Source organism: Parasteatoda tepidariorum, chromosome 5 (assembly GCF_982258835.1).
Source record: "Parasteatoda tepidariorum strain Cologne lab strain chromosome 5, Ptep-v5.0, whole genome shotgun sequence".
Lineage (NCBI taxonomy): Eukaryota > Metazoa > Arthropoda > Arachnida > Araneae > Theridiidae > Parasteatoda > Parasteatoda tepidariorum.
Genome location: NC_141759.1, coordinates 75,496,127 through 75,515,211, shown reverse-complemented (window position 1 = coordinate 75,515,211; position 19,085 = coordinate 75,496,127). Strand labels below are relative to the sequence as shown.

The window sequence follows — 19,085 nt, the reverse complement described above, 5'->3', positions numbered from 1 at the left end:
TAGCAGACATTTTTAATAAAGAATTCATTTGAAAAGTTTGAAAGAAATTAAATTTTATGCTAATGTTTGAACTTTTCAACTTATTTCAAAATCACTTAAACGTGAATACGTTTTTCACTTAGTTTCAGTGAAATTTTTCTCAAATTAGTGCGAAAATAAAAGCTAAGTCCACCGCCATTTTTAAATTTTTCGTTACTCTGGTGACTGTTCATATTGTATTTTAAGGTGGATCAATGAGGAACAGCAACTAGTATAAGGTTTTCCCTTTAATTTTCTTTGGAGGACTTTTTTTCTTTTTGCAATTTCGTCCTTGGTTAATTTAACATTATTGCTGTTACAATATGATCATTCACAAATACGAATCAGATGTATTTGCTAAGATGCATTAAATTTTAATACAGATAAAGGTAGGAACAAAAATGTAGAATCTAGTATAAAACTATGAGATTAACAATATTAAATCAACTAGTCGTTTCAAATAAATTGCACTTTAAGAGTGTCGAGCTCCACATTAATGCAATATCAGGTTTAAAACAACATTTGACAAGAATATTTACTATTTAAATAGAAATATCAAAATATAAATTTTTATGTAACTATTGTATTCTTTAAGTTTTTTATCTTTGGAAATGTCATAACTCCAAAAGAAAAATTTAATTAAAAATATCTACCAGTATTTTAATTTTAAAATTTTATTATTAAAATTTTCTTTATCTTTCCTATGATGAATATATTTTACTATTCTTTTCATGAGTGCTGGTTGAACAACTAGTTAATTTGGTTAGTAACCTTTAATAGTACACCTAGACATTTGAGACCGGACCTAAAAGGTTTTCCCCAGAGTAATTAAGATATTCATGACAGATATGCAGAACTGATTATTTTTTTTACACGAAGCGAAGTAAATAGTGAGGTATAATTTGAAATTTAGAATTGCAGGAATTTATTTTTCTTTTTACGAATAGCAGCTATAAAGATTTTTAATGCTAGCTTTCCTCTTTGTTTCTATTTTTTGGAAATGTGGACATTTTTATGAAAAAAAAACTCAAATATTTTTGTCTTCAGTTTTTTGCTATTACGTTATGAATAGTCAATAAAATTAAACAAAAGTTTTGAATACATTACATAAAAGTTTAAAATAAATTACAAAACGTGTGCAAGATATGAGTAATTAAAGTAGTTATATACTGAGCATGCGCAGGAAACATTTAAATTTTTTTCTCTTAATTTTGTAGTGTTCATTAGTATTTGGCAACTAATGAAAAAAGTTCGGTTTAAATATCTCAAAGTTTCATGTAATTTTCTAAGAAGTTTTCGAACTTTTTTTTTTAATAAAAAAAGCTCAAAATGATCAAGGGTTTTCCACAAATTCATTTTTCTACTGTAACAGTGCTGGTAATCATTCCCCATAAAAGTATCTTTGGCATATTTTCTTTCCTTTTGCAATCATCTTCCTGTGTATGATCGTTTATTGAATGACATTTAATGTTATATTTTGTCTTATGATTCAGGACAATATTTGCAAAAAACCCTACAGAGTATCATTGAAAAAATATAAAAACTACTTAAAAAATAGCTTGAAAATTTTTAAGATATTCAAATTGGATTTTTTTTTATTAGTTGCCAAATATGACTCACTACAAAATTATAAAAAATATTTTTAAATTTTTTTCACATGTGTGCAGTGTAAAATAATTTGATTATTTAAATATTGCACAGTTTTCAGAGATTTTTTTCAAATTTAATGCAAAAATTTCGTAATTTATTTTAATTTGCTCTAAAAATGTTATTGAATATTTTTAAAGTTGTAGCAAAAATACGCAAGACATAAAATATATGTTCATACATTATAAAAAAAAATATGTTCATAAAAATGTTAATATCGCTATAAATATTTAAGTTAAGCTTACGAAATTTCTTGCAAGTTTTGCATAAAATAACCAAACTAATTTTTAAAAGTAAGAAATTTATTGCGATACTTGGTATAGGGTGTTCAAAAACACTATATTTGCATGCAGACTTGTGGACTCAATACAAAGAACGAATTAGACAGTTTAAAGAACAAATAGAACTAATTACATAAAGACAACTAAAAGTAACATCTAGGATTACAGCGGGATACAAACCTGCTACCTAAACTTCTCAGATGGTATGGTCAATACAATGGCAGAAATACTCGTCTACTCCAGACGTTTAAAAGCAATATATATATGAGTCGCTCAGAAGCCAATGCGGTTAACTTCAAAACACAACAATTGAGAAAATTAATGTTTTTTGATACATTAGTTTTTAAAATTCTTGGTTTGTTAATTTATTTAGAAAAGTGTATAAAGTCTTTTTTCAAAGTGTAAACTCTGCAAAAAAACAAGATATGTACAGGATGTGTAAATAAAAACGTAAGTATTTATTGAAATAATGACAGCATCTTAAAAATTTTAGGACTTATACCTTTTGGCAGCTGAAAAAGATAAGAAATTTATGTCTACTAGTATAAACGAACTTTTATTTTTCTCAATCATCACTAGATACAGTGACTAATAGAAAATAAACTGTTGGATTATTTCAAAAATTGTTTTTTACTTCAAAACTAGAGTGGCACGCTTCTTTGTTTTAGGAAATGAAAATAAAATTTAAAAAAAACCAAATTTTAAAAAAATACTACGAAAAATACCATACCCCTTTTTTTTGGTGAAAAAATACTACCGTAGTATTAAAAGTACTACGTCTGGCAACCCTGAATACTATGAATTTCTTGTTTTTCAGTGTTACCAACAAATATCGAAAGAAGAATAATAATTGAATTTTTATTTCAAAGTTTATGTAAAAAAATATTGATAAAAGGTGGACTTATTCACAATGGCTTCTGAAATTATAATACAATATATTCAGAAGCTATTAAAAAAAGGGCTGTCTAACCTAGAAAAAAGTAACCAACGAGTAAATCCTTTAATAACTAAGAAAATTACTAGTTATTTCATCAAAATTTCCAAAAATCAGAAAATATCAAAAAATGGACTTAACCGCTTTGGCTTCTGAGCGGCTCATATAAATACCGAAGAGCCATTACATTATGACCACCCTGCTAATAACATGAAGGAAAATCTAGGGATGGCCTTTATTTAGGGCCGAGAGACGGAAAAAGCAAACAAGAAAAAAATACTTATGGCTACATTTCACTCAATAGATGGTTTTAAAAATGGGTATGTGTCTTTTATGTAGAAATTTCAAAATTATCAAAAAATGAAGGAAGAAAAATCAGTGGTAGTCAGAAAAAAGTTCATAATATTAAATTTCTTCTCTTCCTTTGGTTCATCATAACCACAAAAAATATTACATGTGTATAGCAAGGAACGGGAGCGAACATTTCGTTCGCTATATCCGGGAGTTCACTATAAACCATGATCACTATAGCAGGGTTTGAACGTAGTATAAATTATAAAAAAATAGTGCGTGGAGTCCTTCCGCGTGGAAGAAGTTAAACTTCGCAACCTGCGATGTTAATTGTAGAGGAATCAGCAGCCGTAGAGGGATCACTAGTTATATTCAACGACTCTTTTTCCTGCTCCGCTCGCTTCCGTGCTCTGTAATAACGGTAATATTGAGCATTTTTCCCTCGTGGACCTCTTGAACCAGTGGAAGTGCTTGTCGTTGCCTCATCGTCTCGCACTGGAAAATTTATTTGTCTTAATAATGTATGTGAATGCGTCATAATATAATTTCAATGAGAAAACCTAACAACCTAAGAGAAAACCTAACAATAAATTGATATTCACAAGAGACGTACCTTGACATAACCTTAAATCCGTCGCATTGTCCGTGGGATTGTTTTCACTCATATTTTGCAATTGTTATCCATTAAGTTTGAAAATAAAAAATAATACCCTATTAAATTATATGTGTATCAAAACAGATTAAAAAAAATAATAATATAAAAACAATATTTTTATGACTTTTATTATTTTTATGCTAGTGAGAAGCAAAACAATATGAAAATGAATGAGGGAAAACTGGATCCTACCACGTGATTACCGGCCAATAAAAATGTAGCGTTAATCGTTTAACGCAAACTTGTTGGAAGTCGCATAAGAAGTATAACTTCAATAAAGGAAGATTTGCTGTTATGCTTATAACCTTGAAAATACTACGAGCTCTTCTACAATCAAAGAAAAAGGAGTTTAATTTTTTTACGATTATCATTTATGACGAGTTAAGCGGCTCAGTTAAGACAGTTTTCCATGAAATCAAGTGTCAAGAAAAGAAACCGCGAGGGTTAAAGTTCTAGGACTCACTAAAACGTAATCAATTTACGCTATTGCTTTAATCACTGTAAGTATGGACGAATCATTTAATTTTTTTCCTTTCAAAAACTTTTTTGAAAGGAAAGGAAATATATTTAATTTTGAATGCAAATTAAGGAAATTCCCAATACGGTTCGCTTCTTTTCTTAATATGCGTTTTCTATTCGATAATACGAATTTTTAAATCGGAACGTGAATAACTCTGTTGTATAAAATGTGTTATGCATTCTGTATATTTTAATTTGTAAGCGAACGTTTAGTAAATTTGGATTTGAACAAAGATTGAATCAATTTGTTCTCATTGAGTGAATTAAAGGTAAGATAAACAGATTATTTTTATTTTATCATTTTAGAATAATGAAATTAAAGAGATTGCAGCTAAAACTTACTATTTTTGACCAAATCTTTAATACATAATTTATGGACATCAGAAGCTGAATATATATAAAATAAAATTTAAAAAACAAAACAAAACAATATATTTATTTAGTTTATGTTCTAGGATCTAAATTTTTAGATTAAATTCAATTTTGTTAAACATTTAAAAAATGTTTAAGTTAAAAAAAAGATCTCAATCCAGTTAATTATTTTCTTTTATATTGTGTTTTTTCTTTGGCAATAGAAAATTTTTTAAGTAAGATGAAAGTTTTTTCATTCAATAAATTTTTAAAAATGCTTTGATATCGAATATATTTTTGATTCTGTTAATTGAACCGATTCTATTTCTTCATGTATTAAGTGTTTCTTTTTTGTATAAACATTTTATAATTATTGTGATTCTATATTTCAGTTAAATTTCAAGAAATATAGAAATTCTACTCTTGTTTTAATGTATTCAGAAGACATCTTAAAATGCTTCACTATTTTTAATTCTAAATATTTCTTCGTCTAGTTTAATTTTATAATTGTTTTCTTTTTTAAATATTAAATCATTAAGTCTATTCTTGCGAAGCATGTTTCTCTTTAATTTTATTTTAAAGTGTTGAAAATATGATTCTTTTTCAAGAGGAAATATTTTAAATATTTAATTTTAATTCATATATTTTATTTAGAGAAAATGATAACAGCGTAAAGATAACATGAATAAAATAACTACTGTCACTCCTTCCAGGGAATAAATTTCGTCAAAATTAAAGAATTATTTCTTTATTCTATTAAAAAAAAAGTTCAAATGCCTAATTTATTAAGGATAATATTATAAAAATTGTGATCGCCTTTCGGCGATCACAGGTTTCCCATCAGCAAAATGGTATTTTTTAAAAACTTTTTTACCCTCTTTATTTTTGATATTCACCTGAATTACTCGTAGTATTGAAAACGATCCAGTTTGAGCTGTAGGTTAGAATTTCTGATTCTGAATTAAAACAATAAAAACAAAAACATCGTTCAAATGATGAAATTCCGTTTGATTCACAACTCAAGAAGTATTTATGGGATCTCTCTGGTCCCATATCTCGAAAAAAAAACTCACCAACTTAATGCATAACAAAATTAAAAGTGAAAAAAAGAATTCTAAAAAAAATTTATCAAACAGCAGCAGTCGCGATAGCAACGCATGCAATGACGAAACATACGCACTGTTTACTATTACTCTTGAACACAGTTAAAAAGTGTGATGACGTTCACGCCATCAAACCCAAAACAACACCCATTTTGCCAATGGGTAATAACATAAATTAAATAAATACTTAAATATAGTTCTCCAATTGAAAAATTTTGTACATTTCAATCCAATTTATGATAACTAAGCGTCATACATTTTCCTCCACAATTCTCTAATTATTTGTTTAAGTAAAATCGAAATTATTGTTTCTTTATTCTAGATTGAATATCATTTTAATATTCAGCTGGATGTAGGCAATTTAGCAATGCTTGCTGCATTCTTATTGCTTTGTTACCATGAACACAATTTTTTTGTCCTGCTTCTTTTCCAGTCGCTTTGAAAAATAATACTGAGCATTATATAGTATAAATACTACAAACTCAGCACTGCTCATAAATAACTTTGTACTATACCTGATAAAAAGATATATACTCAGAAATTTAAAAAACAATTTCCTTACATTTTTCAAAAAATTATTATTCGCTGTTTCTTTCCATTCTCTTTAATGCTCAACCCCTATTGGATATGTCATTTTTATCAAATACCACTTTCATTTTTTTAAATAAAATATTCATATATTAATTTGGGTTCCTCCAATAGCATACAGTTGCATTATAAAATGCTAAAAACTAAATTACTTATTTTAATTTTGGGGTTATGCCTGTTTTAATAAAGCTATCAGAAGCTAATTTACATATTAGCGGTACATATATTTTTTTATTAATTTAAAAACTGGTAAATTAATTACTACATTTTTATTCTGGATAAGCAAAGCAAGATATCCTTATGAACGAAACTGTTTAACCCTTTTGAAGGCCGAGGTAAGTATACTTACCACCACGTTTTACCACTTTTAATTTAGATTTCCATTTTTCAATAACTTCAGCTTTCTTGAAGTGAGTTTGAATATTCACTTTTAAAAAACGTATAAAAGTTATAAAATACATAATTCCTTTTGAAGTTTGTAGCATTTAAGGAATTTATTTTATAAATAAAGAAAAATAAAAGTCAGTAAGTTCCTAATAGGTCATGTTAAATATATTTACCATAAAAAAAATGGCATTTTTATAAACTAAATGAGTTTTTTTTTTCATATCAATTACTGTTCTTAAAACAATTTCAATTCCAAAAATACTTTAATTTACCTTTACTAGAAATAAAGGGCCCGTCAAAGGGTTAAGTGATTTTAAAATATACAACTGTTTCCTAAATGATACATTTATTTTACGATTAAAAATCGGTTGATATGTCCACCAAATTTAATTAGAAAACCCAAATCTTACAATTTTTTCAGTCTAAATAAAAATTCAAAACCACTCAATAGTTTTGATGTAAACTAAAACCTCAAATTAACAATTCATTTTGGTACAAACTAAAACACAAATCTAACTACTATTTCAGCTTATATACCTATCCCAATTCAAACCATCATTTCAGAACAAACAAAAAAAAAAATTAAAAAAAATAAGCAATCGAAGTAGTATAGAAAAATCATATTTCTGCGTCAATGAATCTAGTGCGGCATGGTATTAGAAAAATTGTCAGAATCAATTTTTCCAAGCTTCGTTAGTTGCATCATAGGCAATTTGCATTCAAACTTTTGATATCCTAATATATCAAATCAGATAATAAGATCCATTGTGTAGATCCTGTAATAATAGAATAACAAAACAAATTTATTTAATGTTACAAGTTACAAAATATATTTATTTAATTTTTTTTCATAACTGTGATAAATTTTTTTTTAAGTACAATTGAAATGTAGTAACTTAACCCGAACCCGCCAACTTTTACTTCTTCTGAAAAAATATTTTCCAAGAAGTAACGAAAGACTAATTTAACCCGTTTTGTCCCGACTTTATATATTGAAATGATACAAGAAGTGGTTTTATGGAAAAGGTGGTATAATATATTATCGAAATTAATTGGTTTTTCTGCTGTTAGGGCATTCAAAAAGTCTTTGATAGATCAAAAAGTACTTTCGTTCGTTCGTTGTAGTGGAACTGGGCGTCTGAGGCCTTACGGCCCTTTTCCCATTCATCTTGAAGTTAAACTTAGAAACATACATGACAAAATTAAAGTTTGGGGAGCAAATGGAGTTCTTGAGAAAAGAAAAATGGCACTTTGCCATTATTAGGCAATGAGAAAATTGTAAGTAATAAAAATGTACATGAAAAGGTAAAATTAAAGTACAATGGGAAAATAAATACTAATGAATATTTACAGTTTGGAAATACATACAAAAGGGGGGCGAGTTAAAGGATTATGAGGATGTGTGTATATGTGTAAGTAAATGTGGCTCTGTTAAGTAGAGACCCGGCCGTCAGTGAGTGTTGGTGTTGTTAAATGTTAGTATGATATCAGAAGTGTAGAAGTGTGCAATGGGTCGAATTTTTGCATCCTCTTTGCGATTTATGCAGTCGAAAATTTCATTAAAATTTGCGGTATTGTAGGTGGCGACTTTAATAAAGAAGCTTCTATTTAATTTGTTGAAATGATGGTCAAGGCGGTCAATATTAAGATCTCTATGAATGGCGTTGTTGCGGATAAACCATCTGGCTCCCGTGAGTTTTCTCAAGATGTTGTTTTGGAGTACGATAAGTGTTTTGAGGTCTTTTTCGGAGGCGTTACACCAGGCAGGTGAGGCGTACGTCATGATAGGATGTATCATCGAGGTATACAGGAGTTTTTTTAGTTTTAAACTAAGGTGTCGGTTATGTAAAAGTGTTTGAAGTTTGTTGGCTGCTGCATATACTTTATTTTTAATGTTATTTACATGATCAGACCAGGTCAGTTTTTTATTAATGGTTAAGCCTAAATATATAGCTTTATCAACAATGGGTATAGTGTTGTTGAAGAGAACTAGTTGGTATTTATTAGAGTAGGACTTTCTATTCTTTTGTATTATTAAAAGTTGCGATTTAATAGCATTTCGCTTGAACTTCCAATTTAGGCACCAGTCTTCAACATCATATAACTTGTTCTGTAGTTTTTGAAGTGCATTATCTGGTTTGAGAGATTTCTGCAAGATTCCAGTATCGTCAGCGTAAAACGCCGTGATACTGTTGTGGTCGTCGTGAAATATGGGGAAATCGTGCGTATAAATAATGAAAAGTATCGGTCCCAGAATGCTCCCTTGGGGAACACCCGCATTTATTTTTCTCCTGGATGAAACAACACTATTTAGTTTGATATTAAAAGTACGGTTTGATAAGTAGTTATATACTATTTTTACACTGCCATAGGGAAAGTTTAAATTAATTAGTTTGTGCACGATACCAGCATGCCAAACTCGGTCGAATGCTTTCCTGGTGTCAAGTATGAGAAATGCAGTTGTCTGTTTGTTGTGCAGGCCCTTACCAATGAAGTCAATGATTCGAAGGAGTTGTTTGGTGGTATCTAAGTTTTTTCTGAAACCGTACTGCTCATTAGGCAGACAGCCTAGAAAAGGCTTTATTCTGTTATACAGTATACGTTCTAGAATTTTACCAAAAATGCACAGTAGGCTGATTGGTCTAAAGCTCTCGGGTAAGGTTAGGTTTTTCTTTGCTTTGGGAATCAGAATAATGGTTGCATTCATCCAGTTTGTGGGAAAATAATTTAAGTGCAGACAGGCATTGTAAATATCTGTTAAGGTGGAGATGTAAGTATTTGGTAAAAGTTTAACCATTTTATTCTTAATATTGTCATCACCTGGTGCCTTCTTTGATTTTAGTTTCTTGATAATATTTTGCACTTCATAATTATTGGTGGGTTTAATAAGGGTGACTTGGGACTTAGAGACTAGGAAGTCCGAGACAGTGGTATTGACAATATTATGTGTGCCGATATCATAGTCATCATTAAGGGAGAATTGTTTAGCTATATGTGTGGCAAAAGCTTCTGCCTTGTCAGTGTTAGTACATGCAAAGCCATTATCTGTCTTAATTGGTTTGCTAATTACTTGGTCAGTTCTGAGGGCCTTTGCCATTTTCCAGACTGAATTGTTTTCAGTTGTTAGATTTTTGATCTTGTCATTCCACTGTAATTTTTTATACTTTCTAGTTTCTTTGTGAATGATTTTATTTAGTTCAAGCATTTCAGTTTTACAATTCGGATCGCAGGTTCGTTTGAATTTTTTCCTACACCAATTTCTGGTTTTTACTAGGTTTCTAATTTCCTGAGGCAGTTTAAGAAAATTAATTTTATATTCTTTATCTATGGAAGCTTCCTCGTATGCGCCAGAGATGAAGTTTTCAATACTATTGATTTGATTGTTGATGTCATTTGGGTTTTTTAAGTCTAGATTAGGGGGCGGTTTGGTGGTTAGAATATTTTGAAAAAGGTCCCAGCTTGTGATTTTAATCATCTTGGGCGTGTGAATTGCAGATATGCTAACATTTAAGAGAACAGGTCTATCAAAAAGTACTTGCTCCTTTTAATTCTAGATCTAATTAGAAATAACTAAATCATTGTGGTATCTGAGAATCTTTTAATTCACCCAGATAAATGAAAATTCTGAAAAAAGTTTCCCGTCACAATGAATGTCTTTGAAAAAAGGAACTGTCCTAAATATATGACGCTAGGCATTAACCGGTTAACCCCTTAACTTTTGCGCTCGAGTTAATTCGAGCGCGCTAAACAGGCCAAACTGTGCACACTCGAGATAATTTAAGCGGCATTGTATTTTATGCTGCTATAATTTTTCACACTCGAATATAATCGAGAATTGAAAATAACAATGTGAAAGCTAAGAAAAAAAATCGTTTTATTGATATTTATCATTTACATAGGATTGTAAGCTATAACACGTATTTATTCAAGAATAAAATATACAGAGATGCCAACTTGCTCCGGACAGCAAATATATATTTTAAAGTGGTAGTTTATCAATTGTGATTCTTGGTTTAATAAATTCAATTTAGTAGATTTTTATCCACCACTATTTCTAAATAATTCATGAACTTATATAATTTACCACTAAATAATATATGTGAAGCATTACCAGAAGGAGCCACCTTAAAGACAACATTTCAAGACGGTTGGGAAAAGGGCCGCAAACGGCCTCAGGCTCCCAGATAAAATTTGATGATGATGATAATATATGTCAAGCTGTACCTTTTAATAAGCAAGCAAAAATAGTTAAACATTTGTAGAATTTACTTTGTAGTTATTTACCGTTTTTTTTAAAAATTTATCTAGCGTGCCCGGAGCAGTTGGCATCACTGAATACAGCTTTTATCCATGGAACAAAAGTGCAATCTATATATATATTTCTCTTACACGGCGATAAAAAAAAGCCTCATTACAACTCTCAGAATGGCAACGCTAGAAAATCAACCAATAATTGCCGCTAAAAATGTCACATGCCAAATCTAGTTTGGGTGGCTCAACATATAGCGCTTCTAAAAACGGAAACGGAAATAACCAGAGTGTAAAATATTATGTGCTTATGCGCATCGTATTTTTTGTTAAATAATTTATTTATTATATATCAGTTTATTGATGGTAAGGAGAAGAGTTTTGTGGTTGCTATGGTGACTAATTAGAAGGTAAATTGTTTTTTTGAGTGAGTGTGAGATTTGTTTTTTGGAACTGCGATGCTGTAATTTTATTGTTTAGTTAATAAATCTTCCTTTTATATTAAACGTGATAGTAGTTTCCTTAATTATTTGATTCGAAGTCCTTGGAGTTTTATTTGAGGTCAGTTTATTTTGTATTTTTTGACAAGAGAGAGCATTCTCACCAAACGAGATTTCTTCCGAAATTCAATGTTTTGTTTATGCAGGGTTTTTCCATTGCAATTTCTCTTATTTAAATTTTTAATAGACTTAATTATAGCCAAAATTTTAACCTTTTTAAAGAGATATCAGTTTTAGAAATTTTATCTTAAGATTTTATACTATAGCACATTTCTAATAGGTTTAACGAATTACGTGTCATTTATTTGAATTCAAATTTATTTTAATGATTTAGTATTTACTGAAAAGATGTAATTTTTTTTAAAAAAAAAAAAGTTGTTATATGGATTTGAATGAGTGTTTTGAATTCTTAGAATTTTGTGCATTTGCAATGTATCTAAGTTAGTAGCGAGCGAAGCGAGCTTGGTTTGCGAAGCAAACCATATAAGATTGCGTAGCAATTTTCGGGGGTTGGCGAGCGTTAGCGAGCAGGGGGCACAGCCCACTAGTATATCAAAATTGTCTACCAAAAGAAAAGACAATGCTCTAAAAAGTGTTTTTTACATAAGAAAATTGATTTTTTTGGGCCGGTTTTTTTCAAAAAATCTGTGCGTTAAGGGGTTAAATGTAATTGACATTTCGAGATAGCTATGACATGCATTCGTTTCTTGGATTGAATGAAGAAGAGGATCTTAGCTCTTCGCTTTTATTTTAAGTGCTGTAAGGGGGAGCATGCATTCGTTTCTATAACTTGATGTCATATATAAGTTTAAGTTGCATTTAATGGTAGTCTAAGTCATATTAAATTAAATTTATAAATTCACGAATTAAAAAGAAATATTTTTTAAATATAAAAATGAAATACTACAGACAATCTGTGGTTGTTGGCAGCTATGTATTAACCGAAATTATATTGGTAGTAAGACATATTTGTCTTAGTGGAATTCTGGCGTTACGTTGTCCATTTCATACCTTATCCCGCTTTCTACATAATACGTTTTCGATTGAATCTTGAGAATTACCTATACGGTAAAATTCCCCTTTGTAAATTTTGTAAAATTCCCCTTTATAAATTTTAAAAAATTCCCTTTTATAAATTTTTCAAACAAATCTAAAAAAAAATTTCTTGATGAAGCTCGCACAAACAGAGACTTGTTCATAAGCTGTTTTGAAGCAGTTCTGACATTCTTTTTATTCTATCTTATTGTCCTTTTGTCCCCCTGAGTCAAAAACAGATGGGTGTGGGATAGGCAGAGTAAAAGAAGAATGGTTAAAGGAAATATCGGAACTTGAATTGTATAATTTGCAAGAAGTTTTTTCCAGCATACTTCAATATTTGAATTCTGGAATAATCCAATCATTTCAAGAACGTTACACTTACGAACTCATTAATCATTCCTTTTTCTTGATTATGGTGACCAGAAAGATGTTTCAAAAGCAAAAATAAGAGTTCAGGAAGCTCTGAATTCGATTTCCACAGCGGTGGACAATGTCGAATAAAGTGCATTACAAGTGCATTTAATAAAGTTTCTTGCAGCAGGAACAGTGGCCCTTCGGAATAAAATTGCATGACCGAAGATCTTTTGAAGTCGATGACGCTTATATCAACTAAAACACAACCCAATTACTTTTCCTTCAATATCTGATTTATTGCTCGCTTCCGATGAAAACGATGAAGATGACTAAAAAATATAGGATAATATACCCACAACTGTTCAAGGGTTTCAAAGCATAAAAACTCTGAATCTATAGTTATTTGCGAATGTAAATTAAATTGCAATTTGCAAACAATAGAAAATTTTGAGAGTTATATAGTAAAAATTGAATCTAAAAAAAAATTACATATTTTTTCTAACAATTCAGCTCAAAAGTGCCATTAAAAAAAAAAACTTTATACATATTAATCCTCGATTTTTCGCTTCCTTGATTCATGCTTTTTTAACACTAATCCGATATTCTTGTATTCTTTTAGATTGAAACAACCATGAAGTGTGAATGGAAAACATTACCAATTTTTGCTTTGTTGCTCTTATCCGGTCCATTTACTAGGACAATTGTTGGATACTATTATAACTGGATCTACCACAATTGGTGGATCCTATTATCTGATGTCATATACGAAGATATGAAAAGTTTGAATGCAACATGCAATGGTTTGGATTCTTGTGAAGTTCCCAGAACGAACGAAGCTTGGAAATATAACTGCAACTGTGACGATTCTTGCAGTTTTCTTGGAACTTGCTGTGTCGATTCGAAGTACAGACGAAAATACAAACAAAAATATCTGAAAAACGTTGAATGCAGAATGTTGAACAATAACCGCCAATTTTACTACCCGTTGATAAATAACTGCAATCCCAGTTTGCAATACGACAATACCACCGAAGAGCTTTGCACAGGCAGAGGTGAATATTTAAACGATCCTTTTCTAGATATACTTGTTACTGATCCTGTAACGGGTATTACATACAAGAACTATTACTGCTTTGCTTGCAACGAAAACTCTGGTGAAGAACGACTAATACCATGGGATATAGCTTTAGGAGGTGATTTAGAAAAAGTTAATCGATCCGAAGAACTACCGAATTTGCAAAATTTTGAGCAAGACTACTGGAATTGGGTTCTGGATGACGATAACGACACCAAAATCAGTTTGTTTCATGCCTTGCCAGAAGTATTAGAAGACGCTTTGCCGTATTGTTATGGTTTCAATATCGTGTCAGAATGCGCGTTGAATTGGACTGATGAAAATGTAGGAAAGATGTGCCAGGGGTATATGGCTCTTACAAGATTTCGAAGTGAGGATTTGCACAAGCACAGGTATTACCAAAACCCACATTGCGCCATCTGCAATTATGAGAGTATAGAGGACATGGTTTGTGTGATAGAGGGTGAGGATAAAACGAGTGCTCCCGGAGGGTTAATTCCTACTGGTGACTATTTTGTCAGGTTATTCTCTCTTCACGACAAAGCGAGCAACCAATGCAGGGACAGAATGGTCTATGATCATTTTGAAAAGAAATGCAGAAGATTATACAGAGGTAAAAGGAGTCGACTGGATGGGGTTCTTTCTGGATGAGCGAGATGGTTTTCCCGTATTGCATTTAAGGGCACCCTTCTGTCATTCTATACATTCGATACTCGAGAGAAAGATTTTTTTTTGTTTACGTTGTATTAAGTATACAAACGACAACAGGGTTCTGGAAGTAAATAGAGATATCCAGAACTTGTACCGTGATAAATATTTAGTATCTGTTGCAGAATCATATCTGTTATGAAAATATAACATGTTTCTAAGTGCCTGTTACGAAATATTAAGCGAAAGTTGCAAATCCATTATAATTTCAAAAACTTTTTTTTCCCTTTAAGTTTTGTGCAAACTGTATTTTAAAAATGTTTGAGCAGTTTTAAATTAAAAAAAAAAGAGCAAATTTTTTTTACATATTTTGTTATTTTTTTATGTGATTGTTAAATTATATCTTGCGTTCAAATCATAATAAAAAAAATAACAAAAGTTCATACTATTTGTTTTATTTACTTATGGCTCTCCTGTGGACAGACAGGTCTCTAACAGTATCCCTGCATTTTATTCAAGTGACGCTGGAATTGCCAAGTCCAAAAACCCTTTAAGAAATTCTAGAAAAGCTGAATGAAATAGAAATCTTGTGTCTAAACTGGAAGTTTAAAGGTGACGGACAAAAATCGCAACCACTAATTATCCAACATAGACTCATCTCCCGAAAAAAATAAATTCTTCCCTTTATCGAAACTATCCCAATTGTCAATAGCGCATTATATCTTGTTCTGGTTATGAACAGTAAATTCGATGGGAAAGATCGTGTCAAATCAATAAATCAAAAGCAGCTTGTCGCAAACTACTAATTTTTCTTTAAAGCTCTAAAATGGAACTCAGATTTAAAATGCTTACTCTACATCTCAATGATCTGTCTCATACTAACTTACGCATCTCCCGACCTGTGTAATTTTTCTTCATCATTACCAAAGAAACTCAAAAGGTGTCAGAATAAAATACACCCAAAAATAACACAAACAAGATTGTTTACCTCCGAAATAAGAAGATATATCACTGTGACCGGCAAAGTATGAAATGCCGGCATTATATATAATGCCTGACGTTTATAGGTAAAGTATGAAATATGAGAAGTATTACATACTTTGCCTAGGCATTATACATAATGCCGGATGCTATTTAGTCAAAGTATGAAATAAGCGTCCTGATGAGGTTATTGTGTAAATGATGTGCATGTTACTGTGAATGACCGAAATCGATGGTTGTTGACTTTCACCGGTGAATGTTGACAATCTAATTAGTCGCTTTGGTGAATGTCCGAAATATTTATTACATCCGATTTGATATTAATTTCGGGCAAATATGTATCGGGCAGTGGCCCTTGACCTTAAAAAAACATCAGTGTAGGGTATACCAGGCAAAGGTTTTTTAAGGTCAAGTGCCATTGCCCGGTATGTATTTGCTAGATACTCCAAATACTGATGAATCTTCTAATCTATCATCAGTAAGTATTAAAATATCGAATAAATGTAATTATATCCTCGAATAAATTAATATCAAATCAGATGTAATACATATTTCGGACATTCACACAAAGCGACTATGTGAATGTCAACATTCACCCGTGAAAGTAAACAACCACCGACTTCGGTCATTCACAGTAACATGCACATCATTTACACAATAACCTCATCAGGACGCTTATTTCATACTTTCCCTAAATAGCATCCGGCATTATATATAATGCCGGATTTCACACTTTGCCGGTAACATCACCATCTCACTATTGATATATTAGGCAATCATATTGCAAATTTTTTTTTAGAAAAGCCATAAATCTTGATGCCGCAGGATTTAATGAAATTTTTACTTTTGAAAACCGGAAAGAAAACATAAAGCTTAGGTAAATGGCGACGCATCTTAATCTAGTATACAAAATATTTAATTTTCTTTTCACCCCAATTTGCATTCCAGGTACCAAAAAGTACCACCGTAAAGTTAAAAACAAGACAAGACTTGAGTTTGTTTTAGCAACAGGACTCGCCCTTCCAATATTTGATTCATTGGTAAAATTATGTATAAGAAAAAATGTGCCGAAAACTAATCGTCAGATAAATTATGTATTTGAGAAAATCTACAGTAAACTATCAACATTAGAATTATGTGCTTGAGGAAATCTGCAGTAAACAATCATAATTAGAATTATGTATTTGGGAAAATCTACTGTAAACTATCATTATTAAAATTATGTGTTTGAAAAAATCTATAGTAAACTATCATTATTAGAATTATGTGCTCGAGAAAAGCTGCAGAAAACTTATATTGGAAATATTTTTCAAATGGTAAACTCTAGTAGAAAATATTTACAACTTCACATTTTTCAATGCCATAGAGGAAACAAAATCTAAATAATTCTTGTTAATTAAGTTTAAATAATTAAATCTGAGGAAAAATTATGTGTTCAAGAAAGGCTGCAGAAAACTTATATTGGAAATATTTTTCAAATGGTAAACTCTAGTAGAAAATATTTACAACTTCACATTTTTCAATGCCATAGTGGAAAGAAAATCTAATTAGTTCTTGTTAATTAAGTTTAAATAATTAAATCTGAGGAAAAATTATGCATTCTAGAAAGGCTGCAGAAAACTTATATTGGAAATACTATTTTTCAAATGTCGAACTGTAGGTGAACTCTAGTAGAAAATATTTACAACTTCACATTTTTCAATGCCATAGAGGAAAAAAAATCTAATTAATTCTTGACACACTTCATAGAGCCTCAAGCCATGCCAATTATCTTTTAAATACAAAATACGTCTCTGCAAATCTGGTTTTGTCTAGCTATTGTGATTGTTCAGCTATTACCACATACTAGAAACAGACTTTGAAATATTTTTCGAGAAAAGAACATATTCATTATTCGACGTCGTATAAAAGGAGACGATTTGGATATATTTTAATCACTATTATCAAAATTCCAATCATTAGGCTACTATTCTAACAAAATTTCTATTCAATTGAAGGTATTTCAGATTTTTATTCTAGAATACAGAGAATACAGGGGAAAATTTCTATTTCAAACAATTTCTATTTTTCTATTAAGAAATAATATATACATATATATGTATATACATATACATATCACAGTTATAAGGAATTTGTTTCACGGTTTCGCATGAAGGCTTAACTTATTTCCCATAAATTGTAAACTTGATTTCGGCTACTGTTTTCGTATTTAAAATATTTTTATTACGAAATTTTTTTGTTCAGAATCTCTCGTATTTCAAATAGCCTCCATTTTTAAAACGATTCTCTTACTTAAAATCAGCACATAAAATTTTTAGTTTTTAAATAAGACAACAATTTTTCCCTTAAAGCTATATTTTAAAGGAATCACTGTATATCTTTTTAAAATTCATCTAATTTTTATGTAGATTCAACGAAGCTATAATAAAACTTCAAATTTGCAATGATAAAAAATTTCAATACTTGAAATTAGCAAACCAAATGTACTCAGAATCAGTTTAAAAATATCAAGTAGTTAAATTTTTTTTTCACTGCATTTAGTTGTAAATAGTGGATGCGTTTTTTTTTACCCCATTTTTAGTTTATATCAGTTTATAATATCAGGTAACAAGTGCTTTTTTCACTGCATTTAAAAATAGGTAGTATATTTGATTTTCACCTGGCAATCCAATTTTTACTCAAAATCTGCTTCAAATGTGAGGTAGTAGTTGAAAATTGTAACTACATTTTAAAAAAATCATAGTAAATGATATTCTAGCCTGGTAATTTTCATTCAAAATCAAATTTAAATGTCAGGTAGTGAACGCAATTTAACTCAAAGTCAGTTTAAAATAATAGGTAGTAGATGTATTTTCCACTGAATTTATCAATAGTTTGTTGATTCCTTTTTTTCACAAAGTTATTTTTAAATATCGGTTAAAAATAAAGCAGTCATGCAACAGCCCGTTGTGGGTCAGTGGAGTACATGAAGGTTAAGCCTCCACAATTTCGTACCCAACGCATTATTGTGGCAATGTGATCAGCTCAGTACTCGGATCGCCTTTACTTCCCAGATTAGTTGAACGGGCTTCAAGCCACTTCTGGGGTTCGAATTCCAGTTCTTCACAATGGCAGTTCAGTTTCTTAACCAATTGAACCAGCGCAGCAATGCCATGTTGTTGATGCTTTTTTTTCGTATTTAGTAGTAGGAAGTAGATGCATTTAAATTCAGATATTAGGTGCATTTTTTTACAGTCAGATAACAGTGTGCAATTTTTTCCCCCTATCTATTAATCAAAAAGAAATATTTCGTTTAGTTAAAAGTCTCTGTTCTTGAGGCCCTTTTTAATCGTTCATTGACTGAATGAATAGTTGCAGATATAGAGCATTCGACTCTTAAGTCCTTGTAAAATTTTATTTCTTAAAAATAACTATAGGAGTTTAACAAGGAAGCATAACACAAACGTCAAATTGAGAGCAAATTCTAT

General features: G+C 30.4%; 1 protein-coding gene across 2 annotated transcripts; it reads left to right on the top strand.

Moving 5' to 3' along the window:
• Positions 1-4,082: 4,082 nt before the first annotated feature.
• Positions 4,083-15,080, top strand: LOC107442156 (uncharacterized). 2 transcript variants are annotated; one of them, XM_087164260.1, is made up of 2 exons: positions 4,083-4,326; positions 13,534-15,080. In XM_087164260.1, the coding sequence occupies exon 2, from the start codon at positions 13,546-13,548 to the stop codon at positions 14,638-14,640; it is 1,095 nt and encodes a 364-aa protein (XP_087020386.1). In that variant the 5' UTR covers positions 4,083-4,326; positions 13,534-13,545; the 3' UTR covers positions 14,641-15,080. The 2 variants fall into 2 exon arrangements, with proteins under 2 accessions (XP_087020386.1, XP_087020387.1); XM_087164261.1 differs by having other exon boundaries at positions 4,196-4,614.
• Positions 15,081-19,085: the final 4,005 nt, after the last annotated feature.

Bases quoted from the DNA above. Each gene is read 5' to 3' on its own strand.
- LOC107442156 (XM_087164260.1), top strand. From the start codon at position 13,546: ATGAAGTGTGAATGGAAAACATTACCAATTTTTGCTTTGTTGCTCTTA.